General features: G+C 49.4%; 1 protein-coding gene across 2 annotated transcripts in view; it reads left to right on the top strand.

Annotated features, from left to right (window-relative positions):
• Positions 1–700: 700 nt before the first annotated feature.
• The window catches only part of CKB (creatine kinase B), a 99,429-nt gene continuing 83,282 nt past the window's right edge, over positions 701–16,847 (top strand). The window contains exons 1-2 of one of the 2 annotated variants that reach the window (XM_029598017.1): positions 701–787; positions 2,226–2,439. In XM_029598017.1, coding sequence (XP_029453877.1) covers positions 2,247–2,439 — 193 coding nt within the window. In that variant the 5' untranslated portion in view covers positions 701–787; positions 2,226–2,246. Of the gene's footprint in view, positions 788–1,150; positions 1,172–2,225; positions 2,440–16,847 lie in introns of those variants that run through there. The other variant, XM_029598018.1, reaches the window with a different exon arrangement.

The following is a 16,847-nucleotide window of genomic DNA, read 5'->3' as shown; positions in this document are numbered from 1 at the left end:
ACTTTAAAAGCTGCTCTATCTCTTTTTAAAAGTTAGTGCCAGTATCCTGGTTCCACCCTGGTTAAGGTGGAGCCCATGCCTTTGGAAAAGACTCCCCCTTCCCCAAAAGGTTCCCCAGTCCCTTAAAAAACTGAAGCCCTCTTCCTTGCACCATCATCTCATCCACGCATTGCCGGCGCTCTGCCTGCCGCTGGGAACCTTTGTTCATTGCTCAGCTCCAAGTAGTCTAGGGACTTCTAGTTCGACCTACACTATGCATCGCGGAAGCAGGATGTCAACTTCAGAGTGCAGAGGACCTGGGGTTTAAATAGCTAGGCTGAACAGACTCAAAGCTTCCTACACAGACTGCAATTATATGAAAGGAATGACCCTGAGAGATCCGGGACACAGAAAACCGCGGCAGGCAAAAAAAAAAAAAAAAAGAGCTGAGAACTCATGGTCATATTAACCCAAGAGAAGCACACTAATTTATAATAGACAGATACTTAGAAATAAAGGTCAACAAGCAAGCTGTAGGTGACCTCTATTTCTACCATTCTAAGCAGACTAGCATCGCCACCAGCACCACACTGTACAATAATGGACTTAGAAATTGTGCACTGCCTCTTTAAAACTGTCCAATCGAATGAATGGAATGAAAAGAGCAGCCAATGGGAAGGCGGAACTGGCTAGCTATATAAGAGAGCGCAGCGCCCCAGCGCGGTCTCCGGTTTAGATTTTCGGGAGGAAGTAGGCTCTCTGTTCTTTTTCTTCTCTCTCCTTAAAAAAAAAAAAAATTAGCCACAGGGTAAGTTAAAAGTAAATGGTTTATACCGGCATTTATGAGTAGACAAGACTAGTTTGTGGATTTCAGGAGACTATTTTTTTGTGTGAATGTGGAGGTATGTAGCTAGTATTGCGTTTTCTCCTGAGCTGATATTTATCTGTAGGAGCTTTATCAGGTTTTTTTTTTTTCTTGTTTGTTTTTTGTCGCTGGGGGGGGGGTTGCTCGGTGTTTATCTTAGTTATGAGTTATCGTTGTCGTCTTCGGTTTTTTTTTTTTTTTTTGACTTGACTCGCTGTGCTGAGCGTTAAGTTCTCGAACCTACTGTACTCGTTCTGGTAACCGTTTTTGAGCGCTCGTGCGTAACTGAAACGCGAAAGTGTGTGGTACATCTATCTTGGCTTTCAGGTAATAAAGCCAACGGCTGACCGCGTCATTGATGGAAACAGATTTTATTTTCATAATATTTACAAACGCGGACTTGCTGCGTATGTGGCTGAATGAGTGAGGTAAAATCGGAGGGCTGTAGGGAGGAAACTGCTCGGAGGCAGACCCGATGGAGACGAAGATTGCACAAACCAGCAACTCTATAAGCAGCTGCGACAGTGCAGGGGCAGTCCAGTATTTTTCTATAGAACTGGGATGGGGGAACCGTTAACGAGCAGTGATCGGTATAAAACTGTTACAGAGAGCTGCACTCAGTTACCCTCATGCTGGAGGCGGGGGGGTGGGGAGCTGCCTCTTCCGCGGGGTTGTTACTGAGATTTTCATCTCTGCCGGACCAATCGCAGAATCTCAGGCGGGGGGGCTGCAGGCAGGGAGAGCTGGTGGAGGCTGATCGAGCCTGCAGTACATGCCGTCACCTTGCGGCTAATCCCCGCGTTATAAACCGCGTTCCTGCTTTCCCTAAACGCCGGAGTTACTGCGGGGCAATGGCTGTACCTGCTGAAGCCGCCGCTCTGCTTGGCGGGCGGGGGGGGGTTGAGGGGAGCTTAGCTGCGAGCCTGTCGACATCTATCTACTCTGTAGCCGAGGGCTCCCTCCTCCGCAGGGGGGCGCGCTCTCAGTCAGGAGCCCGATGGCAAGGTCACCCCTTGGCTAATATCTCACTCTGAAACCAGCCAAGGGCAAGCCGCCTCTCCTTACAAGCCCTCCCCCCGCCTCCGTGACCAGAGTGGAAAGGAATGGGTCTCTATGAACGTGGAGCAGTCGCTGCGTGGTAACTGGGGGGGGGGGGGCGGCTGCAGAGGCTTTCGGTTAGTCTAGTAACGTTTCCGACCTCTGATCAACCTCTTAAATGGTGACCCTCCCCCTTTCCAACTCGTGGGTAGGGCGCCCTAAGCACAGCTGGAAATAATCCCATTGTGACAGCTAGTCAGCGCAGCAGGGCTGCTACGTAAGCGACCTCACAGAGGCCTGATGCAGATGATACATTTCGCGGTTTCTTCTTCCTCCCCCCTAGACCTTGCGGTAAGTCGCCATCATGCCCTTCGGCAACACACACAACTTACTAAAGATGAAATTCTCCGTGGAAGAGGAGTTTCCAGACCTCAGTGCACACAACAATCACATGGCCAAGGTGCTGACCATGGACCTGTACAAGAAACTGAGGGATAAACAGACTCCCAGTGGATTTACCTTGGATGATGCCATTCAGACTGGGGTGGACAACCCAGGTAAAAAAAACAATGTTTTGCTATCTCTGTTATCCGTTATTACTGGAAATGCCTTTTATTAACATCAAAAGTTCCTTGATTTCCAGGTTGTTTTTTTTTAATTATCCATGGCCAGATCTAGGCGTAGGCAATCCAGGCATGTGCCTAGCACCCTAAATTCTGAAGGCACCAAAAAAAAAAAACCCAAACCTGGGACTTCCCTCCCCCTCACACTTCTGCTCTTTGATTCCTAGGGTCAACCCCCTCCCCAGTCCTCTGTTTATGGGTGCCATGGTCTTAAATCTGGCCCTGACTCTATCCTGGGGTGGTAAATATACCACTAAAGTCTTTTTTTTTTTTTTTATATGCTGCCACATCCAAATCGGTGACAAAGGTTGCTATTCTACTGTTCCTTCCTCCAAGCATAAAATTATAAAGATGCAATACAATGCATATAACAGTGTATTGTAAATAGTTATGCAGTTGACATTTAAAATTAAAAATCTCAAGGCAACATTTTCATAACACTGGCTCACTAATTTAGCTTTGTTTAATGCTTCTGATTCTAAGTTCTAATTGTGGTATATCATTATAAACCAAACTACTGAAGATGTATCTCTCCCCCCCCCCCCCCCCCCCCCCGAACACACACACAGGACAAACTAGTTCCATTTTAAGTTTGTTTGGTTTTTTTTTTTATAAAAAAAATTGTTCCAGCAGGTTCTCCCACAGCCCCAGCACTTGCTTCCTGAATTGGAGGGAGCTGGTCGGCTAACAGCTGGGAAGAGGCATTTGAGACTTCCTCCAGTTCACTGCTTGACCACCACTAACTTTTCTGCATTTCTTGTGCTCTAATGTAAAAAAAAAGTGCATTAATTTTTAATGCTTACTATACTAAAAAAAAAAACCACTCGTGTAATATGACACGCACTGCATCTAGTAAAAAAAAACCCCCTAGAAAGCATGGTAAAATGGTGGTAACTTCAGTTCTAACTACTGAAATAAAAATGGTAGTAAAATTTAACTAGCTTCTCTAACCATTGAATTGGAGGTAGTCCTCTTTGAAGTCCTTGCTACCCCTGAGTCCTAGATCCCAGACCCTCACAGTCTCCCTATTCCTTAAGACACCCATTAATCCTGTAATCCATTTGAGACGTCAGTGAGGTGGCTTGTTAGTGGGATGGGGTCAATGGGCTTTGCAGCTCAGTAGGTGCAGGCTTAATGGGCAGGGAGACTATAGTGTGGGAGGGGGAAACAGCATAGGCATGGCCAAGGCAAAGGACTGGTGTGAGTGAGTGAAAGGATAGTTTGTGTGCTAGCTAATGCACAATTTCAGAGTGAAAAATCAAATGTTCCCAGGTAGAATGGTATTTTTAAATATTTATTAGCTTTAAATAGGTGTATATACTGTTAAAAAATAATTTGTTGGTATTTGAATTCATAAAGTTTTTAATTATTTGATGTTCATCAGATCTTTTGAATATCAAAGGATTGAGCAATAATTTCATGTACATAGATACCAATCATCTCTGAAATTCAGAACATATGCATGTGGATTCTAAGAATATTTCTTGGACGTTTTATCACTTAAGGAATCTCTTCAGCTGTATTGCCTCACAAAACACACATTCCCCTGGTAAACCACAACACATTTACAGGGGAACTTAATTTCCTAACCCCAATACCTGTGCTGTTAATGCGAAAAATATTTCCTCTGAATCTGAGCATATTTAGAAAGATCAGGAAACATTCACACTACCCCTGTAAAAGGGGAGAAGCCAAGCATGCTCTCAAATCAGATTAGTCAGTTAAACTAGACTCTGATATACTTAGTAGAAACAGCATAGGTTATAATGGCCTGGAATATTGGATATTAATTTTTCATTCCTCTTACTCCACCAGTCCAGAACCTATGGATTATATTCTCTCATTCAGCAGTGGAGGCAGTCTTTTTTTGGACATCACCTCTATGTATGTCTTGTATGGAATATTCATAGCCAGTGTTACCTACCTCTACCACTGGAAGGACAGTTAGTGAACTCATCTTCACTGAGGATTCTTTATTCAGAGGATAGCCTTTATGCTGTTGTGGGCTGAAAGCTGCTGGCTTTTGTATCGGGGCCAAGCTCCTGCTAATGTTCTCAATAGTGTATTGTGCCTAGTCTGCCTTTTTGTTCCCTGTTCTGGTAGAGCCTTACCTGCAGAGAGGTTTGATAAGCTCCAACCTTAAGGTGACTTTGCATACAATTTGGAGCCACCTCTTTGCCTTACAGCTGATTCTTTGTTACTGCCTGGCTACATGGCAGATAAAAATCGTTGTATTTGGCAACCTAAGAAAACATGGCTTATAAAACCCTTCGGCTATATTACCACCCTTTATGCAATACATTCTAGATTTATGGCTCCAAAAGGGTGAGAGCCTACGGGGGCATAAAGAATATCACCATAGTACCTCTGTATGCCAACACGTTTACTCCTGGGTTCGTCAGCCAGGCCTTCCAGGAATGGAGAAGTAAAGGGATCCAGACATGGGGGCCAGACAGGCTTAAGCCCTTTCAGAGTTTGTAATTAATTTGGCCTATCTGATTCGGTGATCTTCCCCTATACCCAATTAGCTCATTTCTAAGCTAAAGCGTCACTCAGGGATCCTCTCCAACGGGAGGAATCTGACTTTGAAAAACTATACGCTAGGGCAGACAGAGCCACAAAGGTAGTATCCTTGATATATACCAAGCTCTGTGAAAAGGAACAGACCAAGGCTTCCCACATTAAAGTATGGGAGTCAGATCTAGGACTAGATATCCCTCAGAGAATGGAAGACGATATATGGCTCCATGGGCAGGGGTTTTATAGCTGCAAACTTAGTGGAAAATGCCTTTAAACTTCTTTATCACTGGTACTTATTTCCTCAAAAGCTGAATGTTATGAATAGGACTATAAGCCCCTTATGTTGGTGGAAGTGCAAGGCCATAGGATCCTTTCTCCACATGTGGTGGGAGTGCCCTGCAGTACACACACACTATGGAGTGAGATTACTGACCTGGCTTCTAGTGATGGGATAACATGGGATCCATTGTCCATTAAACAAGCATTACTGGGAGCCTCGATTTCAAATCTACCTAGCAGCACCAACACCTTGGTTAAATATGTATGTACTGCCACACGCTGTGAAATTGCAAAAAAATGGGCAACAGATTATTCCAAGTATTACAGAAATACAACACAGGGTTGAGTCTGTAACAAAGATTTCGGCACATGAACATGACAGTCTAAATTTCAGTCAAACTGGCAGCGTATGAGACATGGAAGAATCATGATATGAACTCGGCTGACTGTCAAGGGGGTGGTAATGCGTAGGCCATTTATTTTACCAAACTATTTCACACTGTCTACTAGGATTCTACTAACTGACCACTAATCTGAGTTCCCTGTACGTACCTGGATCAGTCCAGACAGTGGGTTATATTCCCCGACCAGCAGATGGAGTCAGAACAGAGTTTGAGAGCGTCGGCATATAGAGTAGTGCACCCTCTGCTGGAGCTCAGTATTCTTCTGACTCCAGCAGATGTGAGCAGGGGGATCCACTAGCTCCCCCAGATTGACAGGGTTTTCTTCATTTTTGGTTATTTCTTTCTTTTTCTCCACAGTATTTCCCTGTCTTATGTTTCTCTTCATTTTGGATCCTTAAAATTAAAAAAAAGACTTTTCAATTTTTGAGGAGGCGTGTGTCTGTGGCTCTGCCTTCTCTATTCTGTACTCCTTTCCTCTTCCGTTGGGGTAAGTGGAAGTTTTTTGAGTTTCTCTCCACAGGTTTGCTTCTTTTTGGTGGTGCCCCGTGGATGCCGGTGGTTCCGGCTGCTCCACGTGTCGTTTGTGGGTCCCGTGGTTCGCAAGCTCCGCCTGCAGGTGTGTGCTCAACTGAAACGGGGGTTTTCCCCCGCAGTTCCTGGACCCCTTCGGCGGGTTGTTAGGGCCATTCCAGGCCCCTCCGCGGCACTAGCTCGTTTTTGGCCCCCCCGAGGCTTTTTTCCCGGTGCTGACATGCCGCGGTCCTCGAGGTGTGAGGCCTGCGGCGAACCGGGGAATCAATTTCTGAGGGAGGGGCTTTGTGAGCGGTGCTTCCCCGATGGGGAAGGCACCCTGCAGTCCTCCGGTGCGATTTCGGACCTGCCTCCTCCTCAGCCTGGGCGGCGCGGGCCGGCCACGACGCCGCCTTTGGCGGGAACGGCGGCCATTTTAGGGGGATAGCGTGAGACGGACTCGCTCCCAGATGCAGACAGGATTGGTTGCACTGGCTCTCAACAGGCTTTGCCCCCGGCGGGGGGTTTGCCCGACCAGGACTCCCAGGACGGTCCCCCCCAGGGATTCCAATCAACTCCCCGTTTTTCTCACCTGATTTTATTCCAGCAATGCACATGGCTTATTTGCAGGGTATAGGAGCGCAGGCGCTGAATCCCCTGGGGGCCCCTCCCCCCCCCAAGGTTCCTAAACTTGCTGTTGGTCTCACCGTTACGCCTGGATCCCTGCCGGGTCCCCCTCCCGTGCCACCCCGGCGTACCATGGGGGCGGCTTCACCGGTGAGAGATGACTCCCTGGAATCCCCGGAGGCGCTTCCGGATGGACATACGGAGGGGGACGACCCTCGAGCCCTACGGATTTTTCAAAAAGAAGAGCTGGATGAACTCATCCACCATATTATTCAGGAGCTGGACCTCGACCCACCTCCAGATCCGCCGATCCCTGTGGCTCCTGCCGTCGCCACCTCTTCTCGCAAAGGGGATCCAGTACTTGCCGCCCTCCGTCCTAGGGCAAGGGCTTTCCCTATCCATGAGTCCTTCCTACAGCTTCTCACCAGAGAGTGGGACACTCCCGAGGCGTTCTTGAAAGTCACACGTGCCATGGAAAAGCTATACCCGCTCCCTGAGGATTTTTTGGATCATATCAAGGTGCCCAAGGTGGACTCAGCGGTGTCGGCAGTGACCAAGAGGACGACCATCCCGGTCACGGGTGGAACGGCCCTGCGGGATACGCAGGACCGTAAACTAGAAACCTTCCTCAAAAGGGTCTTCGAAGTCTCCGCCCTAGGTATGCGGGCCGTGATGTGCAGTTCGCTCGCGCAAAGGGCCAGCTTACTCTGGGTACAGCAGCTTCTCACCTCTCAGGAGTTGCCCCCCGAAGAGGCCGCCCAGGCGGACCGTCTGGAATCTGCCATAGCATACGGGGCGGACGCCTTGTATGATCTTTCGCGTAATGGCGCGGTCCATGGTTTCGGTTGTAGCAGCCCGACGGCTCTTGTGGCTTCGCAACTGGGCGGCGGATGCTTCCTCCAAGTCAAGCCTTGGCTCCCTCCCCTTTCGGGGAAAGTTTTTATTTGGAGAGGACCTGGATCAGATCATCAAGTCACTGGGGGAAAATTCGGTGCATCGGCTGCCGGAGGATAGACAGCGTTCCTTCAGGTCTTTTTCTTCCGGTAGAATCGGGGCCAGGGCACAGCGACGTTATAGGTCTTACCGGCAGTCCAGTTCCCGGATACAGCCGACAAGATCCCAGCCTTGGTCTCGTTCCTTTTGTGGGCGGAGGCCCGCGAGAGAGGGTCCAGGGCAGGGAAATCCGCCCACAAAGTCCTCCCAATGATGCCAAAGGAGCCCACTTCTCACCTCCCCGGATCGGAGGACGCCTCATGGACTTCTGCGAGGAGTGGGCAGTTATCTCCACGGACCAGTGGGTGCTGGACACCATAAGAGACGATTACTCCTTGGAGTTTGTCCGCCCCCCGAGGGACCGGTTCATCTTCTCCCCCTGCGGTTCGGATCTCAAGAGGATAGCGGTTCAACAAATACTAGACCGACTGCAGGAAATAGGGGCCATCGTTCCCGTCCCCTTTGAGGTGGGCGTGGGCCACTATTCCATTTACTTCATCGTTCCCAAAAAGGACGGATCCTTTCGGCCCATCCTGGACTTGAAGGAGGTAAACAAGGCCCTCAGGGTCAGCCGGTTCCACATGGAGACTCTTCGATCAGTGATTGCCGCAGTGCACAAGGGAGAATTCCTCTCTTCACTGGATTTCTCGGAAGCATGCTTGCACATTCCCATCCTGCCAGCTCACCGGCGGTATCTTCGCTTCAAGATTCTCGGTCAACACTTTCAGTTCAAGGCGCTTCCCTTCGGTTTGGCGACCGCACCTCGGACCTTCACAAAGATCATGGTAGTGGTGGCGGCGGCCCTCCGCAAGGAGGGTATCCTAGTACATCCGTACCTAGACTGGCTGATTCGAGCGAAGTCCTTCTCACATGGTCAGACCTCAGTGGCCAGAGTAGTACAATTCCTACGCTCTCTGGGCTGGGTGGTGAACCTTCCAAAGAGTTCCCTTGTGCCCTCGCAACACCTGGATTTCTTAGGCGCGAGCTTCGATACCCGGCGGGGTATGGTGTTCCTGCGCCAGGACAAGGCGCAAGCCCTGAGGGAGCACGTGTCTCGGTTTTCGGCTTTGGAAGAACCAACCGCCTGGAATTATCTGCAGCTCCTGGAAGTAATGGCCTCCACCATCGACATGGTACCCTGGGTGTTTGCACACCTGCGTCCACTGCAGGCGTCCCTGCTATCCCATTGGAAACCAGTCTCCCAGGAGTATCAGGTGATCCTGCCGCTTCCACCATTAGCCAGGAAAAGCCTGGATTGGTGGCTTGTCCCCTCGCATCTGGCTCGGGGAGTCTCGCTCGAGGTTCCCAATTGGGTGGTGGTGACCACCGATGCCAGCCTCGCAGGATGGGGTGCAGTCTGCGAAAGAAGCGCCACTCAAGGGACTTGGACGCCAGAGGAGGCAAAGTGGCTGATCAATCGCCTGGAAACGAGAGCCGTGCGTTTCGCTCTCCAGCATTTTCTTCCCCTGGTGCGACAGAGGTGAGGATCCTCTCGGACAACGCCACCACTGTGGCCTACATCAATTGTCAAGGGGGGACAAGAAGCAAGCATGTCTCCCTCGAGTCTGCTCTCCGCCCACTCCATCAGGGGAGTAATCTCGTCCAGATAGCGGCCTCTCACATCGCCGGGGTGGACAACATTCAGGCGGACTTCCTGAGTCGTCAACAGCTAGACCCCGGCGAGTGGGCTGTCTCCGAGGCAATGCATCTCATCGTCCGTCGTTGGGGGACTCCACGCCTCGATCTAATGGCGACCTTTCTCAACGCCATGGCTCCACGCTTCTTCAGCCGCAGAAGAGAGCGCGGCGCGGAGGGGTGGATGCCCTCGCCCTTCTGTGGCCGTCGGATCAACTGCTCTGTGTTTCCTCCTTGGCCTCTGGTCGGCAAGGTTCTCCGCAGGTTGGAACATCGAGGGACTGTAATTCTCGTCGCCCCGGAATGGCCCCCGTCGGCCATGGTTCGCAGATCTACTTCAGATGACTGTGGACGGCCCACTTCGCCTGTCCCATCTTCCTCATCTTCTGCGTCAGGGGCCGGTATTTTTCGAGCAGGCAGAACTCTTCTGTCTTGCGGCCTGGCTTTTGAACGGCGCAGTCTCCGCCACAGAGGCTACCCGGAGACAGTGATCTCAACGATGCTTCGTTCCCGCAAGCCTTCGACCTCCGTCGCTTACGTTCGAGTTTGGAAGGTCTTCGAAGCCTGGTGCTCCGACCGTGGTGTCCAAACCATGGAGGCGATTGTCCCGCTGATCCTTCATTTCCTACAGGATGGTCTGGGTAAGGGTCTCGCCTATAATTCGCTCCGGGTTCAGGTGGCGGCCTTGAATGTCTTGGTACAGAAGGACTGCTCTCTACCCCTTCAGCTGGATATCGCACGTTTTCTGAAGGGTGCCAAACACCTATGGCCACCGGTCAGGGATACTTTCCCTTCTTGGAGCCTCAACTTGGTGCTGCGAACGCTGTCGGGCCCTCCTTTTGAACCCCTGAGGAGGTCCTCCCTCAAGGACCTGACCCTCAAGACGGTTTTCCTGGTAGCCATCTCTTCTGCTCGCCAGATCTCAGAGCTCCAAGCCTTGTCCTGCCGGGACCCTTATCTGTGTTTCTCCGACTCCGGGGTTTCCCTTCGTATGGTGCCATCCTTCCTACCAAAGGTGGTCTCGGCCTTCCACGTCATTCAAACGGTGGAGCTTCCAGCGTTCGCTCCAGAGGAACCCCGGTCTCTCCGGCTCCTGGACGTCAAGCATGTGCTGCTCAGTTACCTGGAGGTTACCAATGACTTCCGGGTATCCGATCATTTGTTTGTCCTCTGGTCAGGACCGAGGAGAGGTTCTCAGGCATCCAAGACGACTATTGCGCGCTGGATAAAGGATGCCATCTCATCGGCTTACATTGCGGCGGGGCGGGTACCGCCTCGCAGCGTGTCTGCTCATTCCACGCGATCCCAAGCGGCGTCCTGGGCGGAATCTCGCTCAGTTTCCTCCCAGGAAATCTGCCGTGCGGCGACGTGGAAGTCGTTGCACACTTTTTCCAGACATTACAGACTACACCTGGCGCCTCAGTACACGGGTTCTTTTGGCGATCAAGTTCTCCGAGCAGGTCTCTCAGGACCCCACCCGGTTTAGGGAAGCTTGGGTACATCCCACTGTCTGGACTGATCCAGGTACGTACAGGGAAAAGAAAATTATTCCTTACCTGCTAATTTTCGTTCCTGTAGTACCATGGATCAGTTCAGACGCCCGCCACTAGGGGTTTCATTAGGTCCTGCTCGGATTCTTACAGGTAACTTTCATTCTGTTTGTCTCTGATTATTGTTACTGTTCACAGCTCCTCACAAGTTGACTGTTGGTGGTCCCGTTGACCGTTTGTTTACTTATATCTTTCTCTGTTCCTTTTTGTGGACTGATCTGGATCCAAAATGTTGTGTGTTGCTTTTGGGCTTTGCTATGCGTAATACTGAGCTCCAGCAGAGGGTGCACTACTCTATATGCTGATGCTCTCAAACTCTGTTCTGACTCCATCTGCTGGTCGGGGGATATAACCCACTGTCTGGACTGATCCATGGTACTACAGGAACGAAAATTAGCAGGTAAGGAATAATTTTCTTATTTTACTGATACTTTTATACTTCCTCCACAAGTACAACAGCAGGGAAGGGGGGGGGGGAGGGAATTGAGGGGATACTGAGTCTAATCTGAGTGTCACTAAGGTTGCAAGATCAGATGTATTGGTTTCTCACACATGATGGGTTAGTTTTTACTGTGTTTTCTTACTCTTATATTTTAACAGTACTCCCAATGTTATCTCATGTTTGCTATATTTGTAGTACCAGTTTTGTTAACACTTAATAAAGTTTTAAATTTAAAAAAAATCGTTGCAGTTTGTGGTAATAAGCACGTTCCTCTCTCAGCAAAGGCTTCATGTTCTGGTTGCTGCAATGAGTTCCTGGAGACATGATCTTCTTCCTCTTCTAAAAGGCACTCTGGCAAGCCTTCGGAAATTTTTTCAGGGAATGGGTCCATATTACATCAGACCGATCTTGGACATTATTCAGAACTGATATGCTCTGGCGTTGAGATTTCCGCTAAGGAAATATTTTGTGGTTTCTCCTGCCTGTTCCTTAAACAGGGTGATGGCAATTTATGCAACATTAAACAAATTGATAATTTTTGCAGGCACTCTGTTCCCATGAAGGAACAGCAAAGAGGAGAATGTTCAATATATTTGGGTTTCCCAAAGAAGGATGGTGCTTTCAGGGCAATTTTGGATCTAAAATGGGTAAACAGTTTTCTTAGCTTTCAGACAGGTGGATCCAGAACTAGTGGCTTATGTACCTCTACCAGCAGATGGGAGACGGAACAAAGCCGATGTCATGGTATACATATACCCCTGACTGACATCAGCCTGCCAGTATTCTGTCACCAGCAGATGATAGATGTGCATCTCCCTATTGGGGATTGCATTGAAATTTAATAGAGAAGTTTATTGCCCCACTCCTGTGGTGATACCTTATGGTTCCTCGCTCAGAAATTTACTGGGGTGACTTCGGTGAATTCTCTTTCAAATGAGTGCCTTGGTCCGGTAGCTGGTTTTTCTGGTGTGGACTTAGCTGTGTCTTTTTTTTTTTTTTTAAACTGAAAGGCAATTGGGTGCAGGAAGCAGAGCGCTGCGATGAATGTAACACCCTCCCTACCCCCCCCCCCCACCTTCCTGCAGTTGGAGACACTCCATTCTCAGCCTGGACAGGCTGAGCTCAGGTAAAGAGTTAAAAAAAAAAAAAAGAAAAAAAAAAAAAAAGCTTCTTGTGCTTGGCTCATCAGTCTGGCATCTGTTCCTGCCTCCGGGGGAGTTGAACTTGGGCAGCCTGGTGGATTGAGCAGTCCTTTGGGCTTGGCCCTGCTATCAGGCTCAGAACTTCGCTGTGTGTTTTTGCATGCTTTTCCACGACACGTAAATCTGCCCTCTCCAGGATGTCTGTTTGTGCTGGATGCCCAGTTGTGTGCATATGGGCGCATGGTTCATAGGGTGCCTTCTGGAGTGCTTAGTAGTGTGCCTGAAGGTGCTTAGTGTGCTTCAGGGCATCTAATAGTTGGACATCAGACCAATGGGTGCTGGAGGTGATAAGAGATTACGCTCTGGAGTTTCTGTGTTCCTCGGGATGTCTTCATAGTGTCTCCATGCAACTCTCTGCAGAAGACAAGCAGTGGAGTGTTATCAAGACTTAGCCTGCAGGCTGTAGTCCCAGTGCCCAGGTCTCAAGAAAATATTGGCAGATATTCCATTTACTTCATTTTGCCAAAGGAGGAGGGCTCTTATCACACCATCCTACATCTCAAGGGAGTCCACTGTCATTTGTGGGTGGTTTGATTGCCCATGGAAACCTTATGCTCAGTGATAATGGCAGTGTAGTTTGGAATTCCTGATATCACTGGATTTGTCAGAAGCATACCTTCATATTCCCATCTGACTAGAGCATCAGTAAGTTTTGTTTTGCTGTGTTGGGGGCGACACTATCAGTTCTGAACACTACATTTCAGTCTGGCCCACCATGCCCAGAGCTTTTTCCAAAGTTATGGTGGTTGCAGCAGTGTTAAAGGATGGTATTCTGGTTCGCCCATACTTAGACTGGCTAATTTGTGCCAAGAGCCTGGAAGAGAGCTTTCAGGTCTCTCACAAGGTGATCTCCTTATGCAGGAACTAGGCTGGGTGGTGAACTTGGCCAAGAGCTTGCTGCAGCCATACCAAAGATGAAGCAAGGCAGGGTGTTCTGCTGGAGTGCTGCATTCAAACACTAATGGTGCAGGTGCGATTGACAGAATCAATGCACCAAACTGATCTTATCTATAGGTGCTTGGATTGAAGGCGGCCACCCTAGAGGTGGTTCCATGGGCAAGGGTGCATATGCATCCACTTCAGCACTCCCTGCTGGCATGTTGAGTCCTCAGTCTCCAGACTATTTGATTCATCTTCACTTTCCAGTGAAAATCAGCATGTAGTTGCCATGGTGGTTGCAAGCAGTCTAAGGAAAGGGGTTTACCTACGATCACCAGACTGACTAGTACTCAACAGATGCGAGCCTCCAGGGTTGGGGGCCCACTGCTTGGAGTTGATGGCGCAAGGGCACTGGAGTACCAGAAGTCTTTCTGGAGCATCAATGGCCTGAAAGCCTGGGCTGTCAGGTTGGTGTGCTTATGATTTTTGGACAGATTTCAGGGTCGAGCAGTCCAGATAATGTCTGACAATGCCATCACAGTGGCTTACATCAATCAGGGAGGAACCAAGAGCCAGCAAGAGTGGCATACTGTTCCAGATTTTTTTCTTTTTTTTTTACCAGAGATGGTCTCTGTTTGTTTGAATCTTTTTTTTTTTTCTGCGGACTCTGGACAGGGAGAGATGTGGATGAATATTGCCTTACAGTTCTTGGATGTCAAGAAGCATATCTTGAGGTATTCAGAGGTTTGTGAACCTCTCAGGAAGACTGTCTGGCTGGAGTAAACAGAGCCAGCTTCATGGGCTACAATAGCCTGCTGGATTAAGGTGGTAGTTGTGGCTGCATCTGAGACTGAGCAGCCGTTGCCTAGTCAGGTTAGGACTCATTCCAGAAGGGCTCAGGCAGTGTCATGGACAGATTAGAATGTCTCTCATTGAGATTGGCCAAGCTGTGATGTAGTCCTCCTTAACATATTCTTCCCAGGCATTATTGCCTGAATGTGCAGGCCCAGGAGGGGACAGCCTTCAAGTGTGGTTTTGATTGGACTGCAGGCAGCCGCCTGTCCTGGTTGGAAGTAGCTTTGGTACATCCCACTGGTTCTGGATCCACCTGTCTGAACACTAAGAAGAGAAATTACTACTTGCCTGATAATTTCCTTTTCCTTTAGTATAGACAGGTGGATCCACTTTCTCTCCCTTGGCCGCAAATGGTTTTGCTGTGGTCTACCTGTGTGGATGCATGTTCCAGGGAGTATTGGTGTCAATCTGCTCCCTAGACCAGGGGTCCCCAACCACCGGTCCACGGACCAGGACCGGGCCGTTGGGTGTTTTGCCGGTCCGCGGTGCTGCCACAGACCAGCACTAAACACTGATAGTGTGCTCTGCTTTGTGGCGGCTCAGAGCACACTTTGTGGGGTGGATGCTGCCCAGGGCCGGTGGAAGCACAGCATTAGGAGGCGCCAAGCTGCTGCTGGTGGGCCTCATCCCACTGACCGCTGAGCGGTTAACTACTGCTGTGCTGTACCGGAAACACACAGTAAGAAGATCAGCAGGGCTGTGGTGGAGCTCACGCCACCATGGGCTGAAGAAAAAGGTCGCGTCTAAACATGCAGGTGCTCCTCCTCCTTCCTGCCCGCGCGGCCCCGTAAGAAAAATGTTGCCGGAGCTGCACGGGCAGAAAGGAGGAGGAGCCTCAGCCATGTGCAGAAGAGGAGCAGCGCGGCCCGAGAAGACCAGGGCTGCTGCAGAGCCCATCCTGTGGTGACCCGTAAAGAAAAGGCCCAGAGGTGAGAGGCTGAGGGCCTGTAGAGTGTGAATGTGTGCGTGTATGAGATGAGAGATTGAGTGAGTTGAGACTGTGTGTGGGAGTGAAGACCTGAATGTTTGCAGAAAAAGCATGTGAAGAGCCTCTGTGTGAAAGACAGCATGTGACAGTGAGAGCCTGTGCTTGAGCAAGACAGCATGTGGGAGTGAGAGAGCCTGTGTCAGACAGCATGTGCCAGTGAGACTGTGTGTATGAATGATTGTATGAGAGCATGTGAGAGTGTGAGAATGAGAACCTGACTGAGGGAAGAAGACAGATGGAGAGAAAAGAAATAGAAAAAAGATAATATAAAAGGAACTGGCAAAAAATAAGAAAGGGTGAAAAAAAAAAGCCTGTGACCAACCAATTAGAAAACTAAGATCAGACAGCAAATGTAAAAATAAATTTACTTTTTACTGATTTGACACGTAATCTTTGGGAATGTGCAAGAGTAGCTCTTTATGCGGATCTCACAATGTACGAGATCAGCATGGAGGAACTGGAAGCCCACGGGGCCTGCACAGGCAGCAGATTGGGCTTCAGTGCCAGTAGCAGCAATCAGCACCTCCCCAATAGCCACGCAGCAGCAGAGGAATGAGAGGCTCTGAGGTTGCTGGCAAAAGAGAGAGGGGGTCTCTGCCTTTAGTTTGTGCATGTGTATGAATGGGAGTCTGCCTGGGGGTGTGTGTGTGTGAATGCATGGGTGCCTGCCTGAGGGTGTGTGAGAATGAATGTGTGCATGCCTGGCGGATGGGGAGGGAGTGGTGTGAAAATGAATGGGAGCCTGCCTGGGGTTCAGTGTGAGAATGACTAACTGGGAGCTTGGTTTGGTGCTCACAGCCAGGGGAGGTCATAAGAGGGAAGGCATCAGGTGGAGGAGAGGTGTGAAGTTTGGGAAACAAGCCCGGTGCTCCCACTCATTCTGAACCTATGGTGAGTTGAGTCACATTCACATTATAAATGTCATAATTAAGTATGCACTAAAATCCAACCCCCGCCCTGCCGGGCCATGGAAAAATGATCTTGCTTGAAGCCGGTCCCTGGTGCAAAAAAGGTTGGGGACCACTGCCCTAGACTACTGTTAATGCACTCGTTGTCTGACCTCCGTGTTTCCTATTGGCTGAGTACTGGAGTGGTTGGTTGTTAATCGTTTTTGTTTGTCCACAGTTGGCTTTTGTAGAGAATATTGGCAGGCTGATGTCATTACAGGGGTGTATATACAGTGACTTAGTTTTTCTGTCTCCATCTGCTGGTAGAGGTGCATAACTCACTGGTTCTGGATCCATCTGTCTGTACTAAAGAAAAGGAAATTATCAGGGAAGTAGTAATTTCTCCTTATGCATCCCTCTCTTTCATATGGAAAGCCTTTGTTCTGTAATGTCTCTAGTAAGAGAGGGCAAGTTTCTAACTTTGCTCAATCTACCAGGGAGGAATAGCCTAGTGGTTAGAGCAGTGGGCTACAAACCAGGAGACCAGGGTTAGAGTCCCACTGTCATTCCT

This window comes from Rhinatrema bivittatum, chromosome 4 (assembly GCF_901001135.1).
Source record: "Rhinatrema bivittatum chromosome 4, aRhiBiv1.1, whole genome shotgun sequence".
NCBI lineage: Eukaryota > Metazoa > Chordata > Amphibia > Gymnophiona > Rhinatrematidae > Rhinatrema > Rhinatrema bivittatum.
The sequence above is the reverse complement of the archived record's forward strand: the minus strand, read 5'-3'. Positions and strand labels throughout refer to the sequence as shown.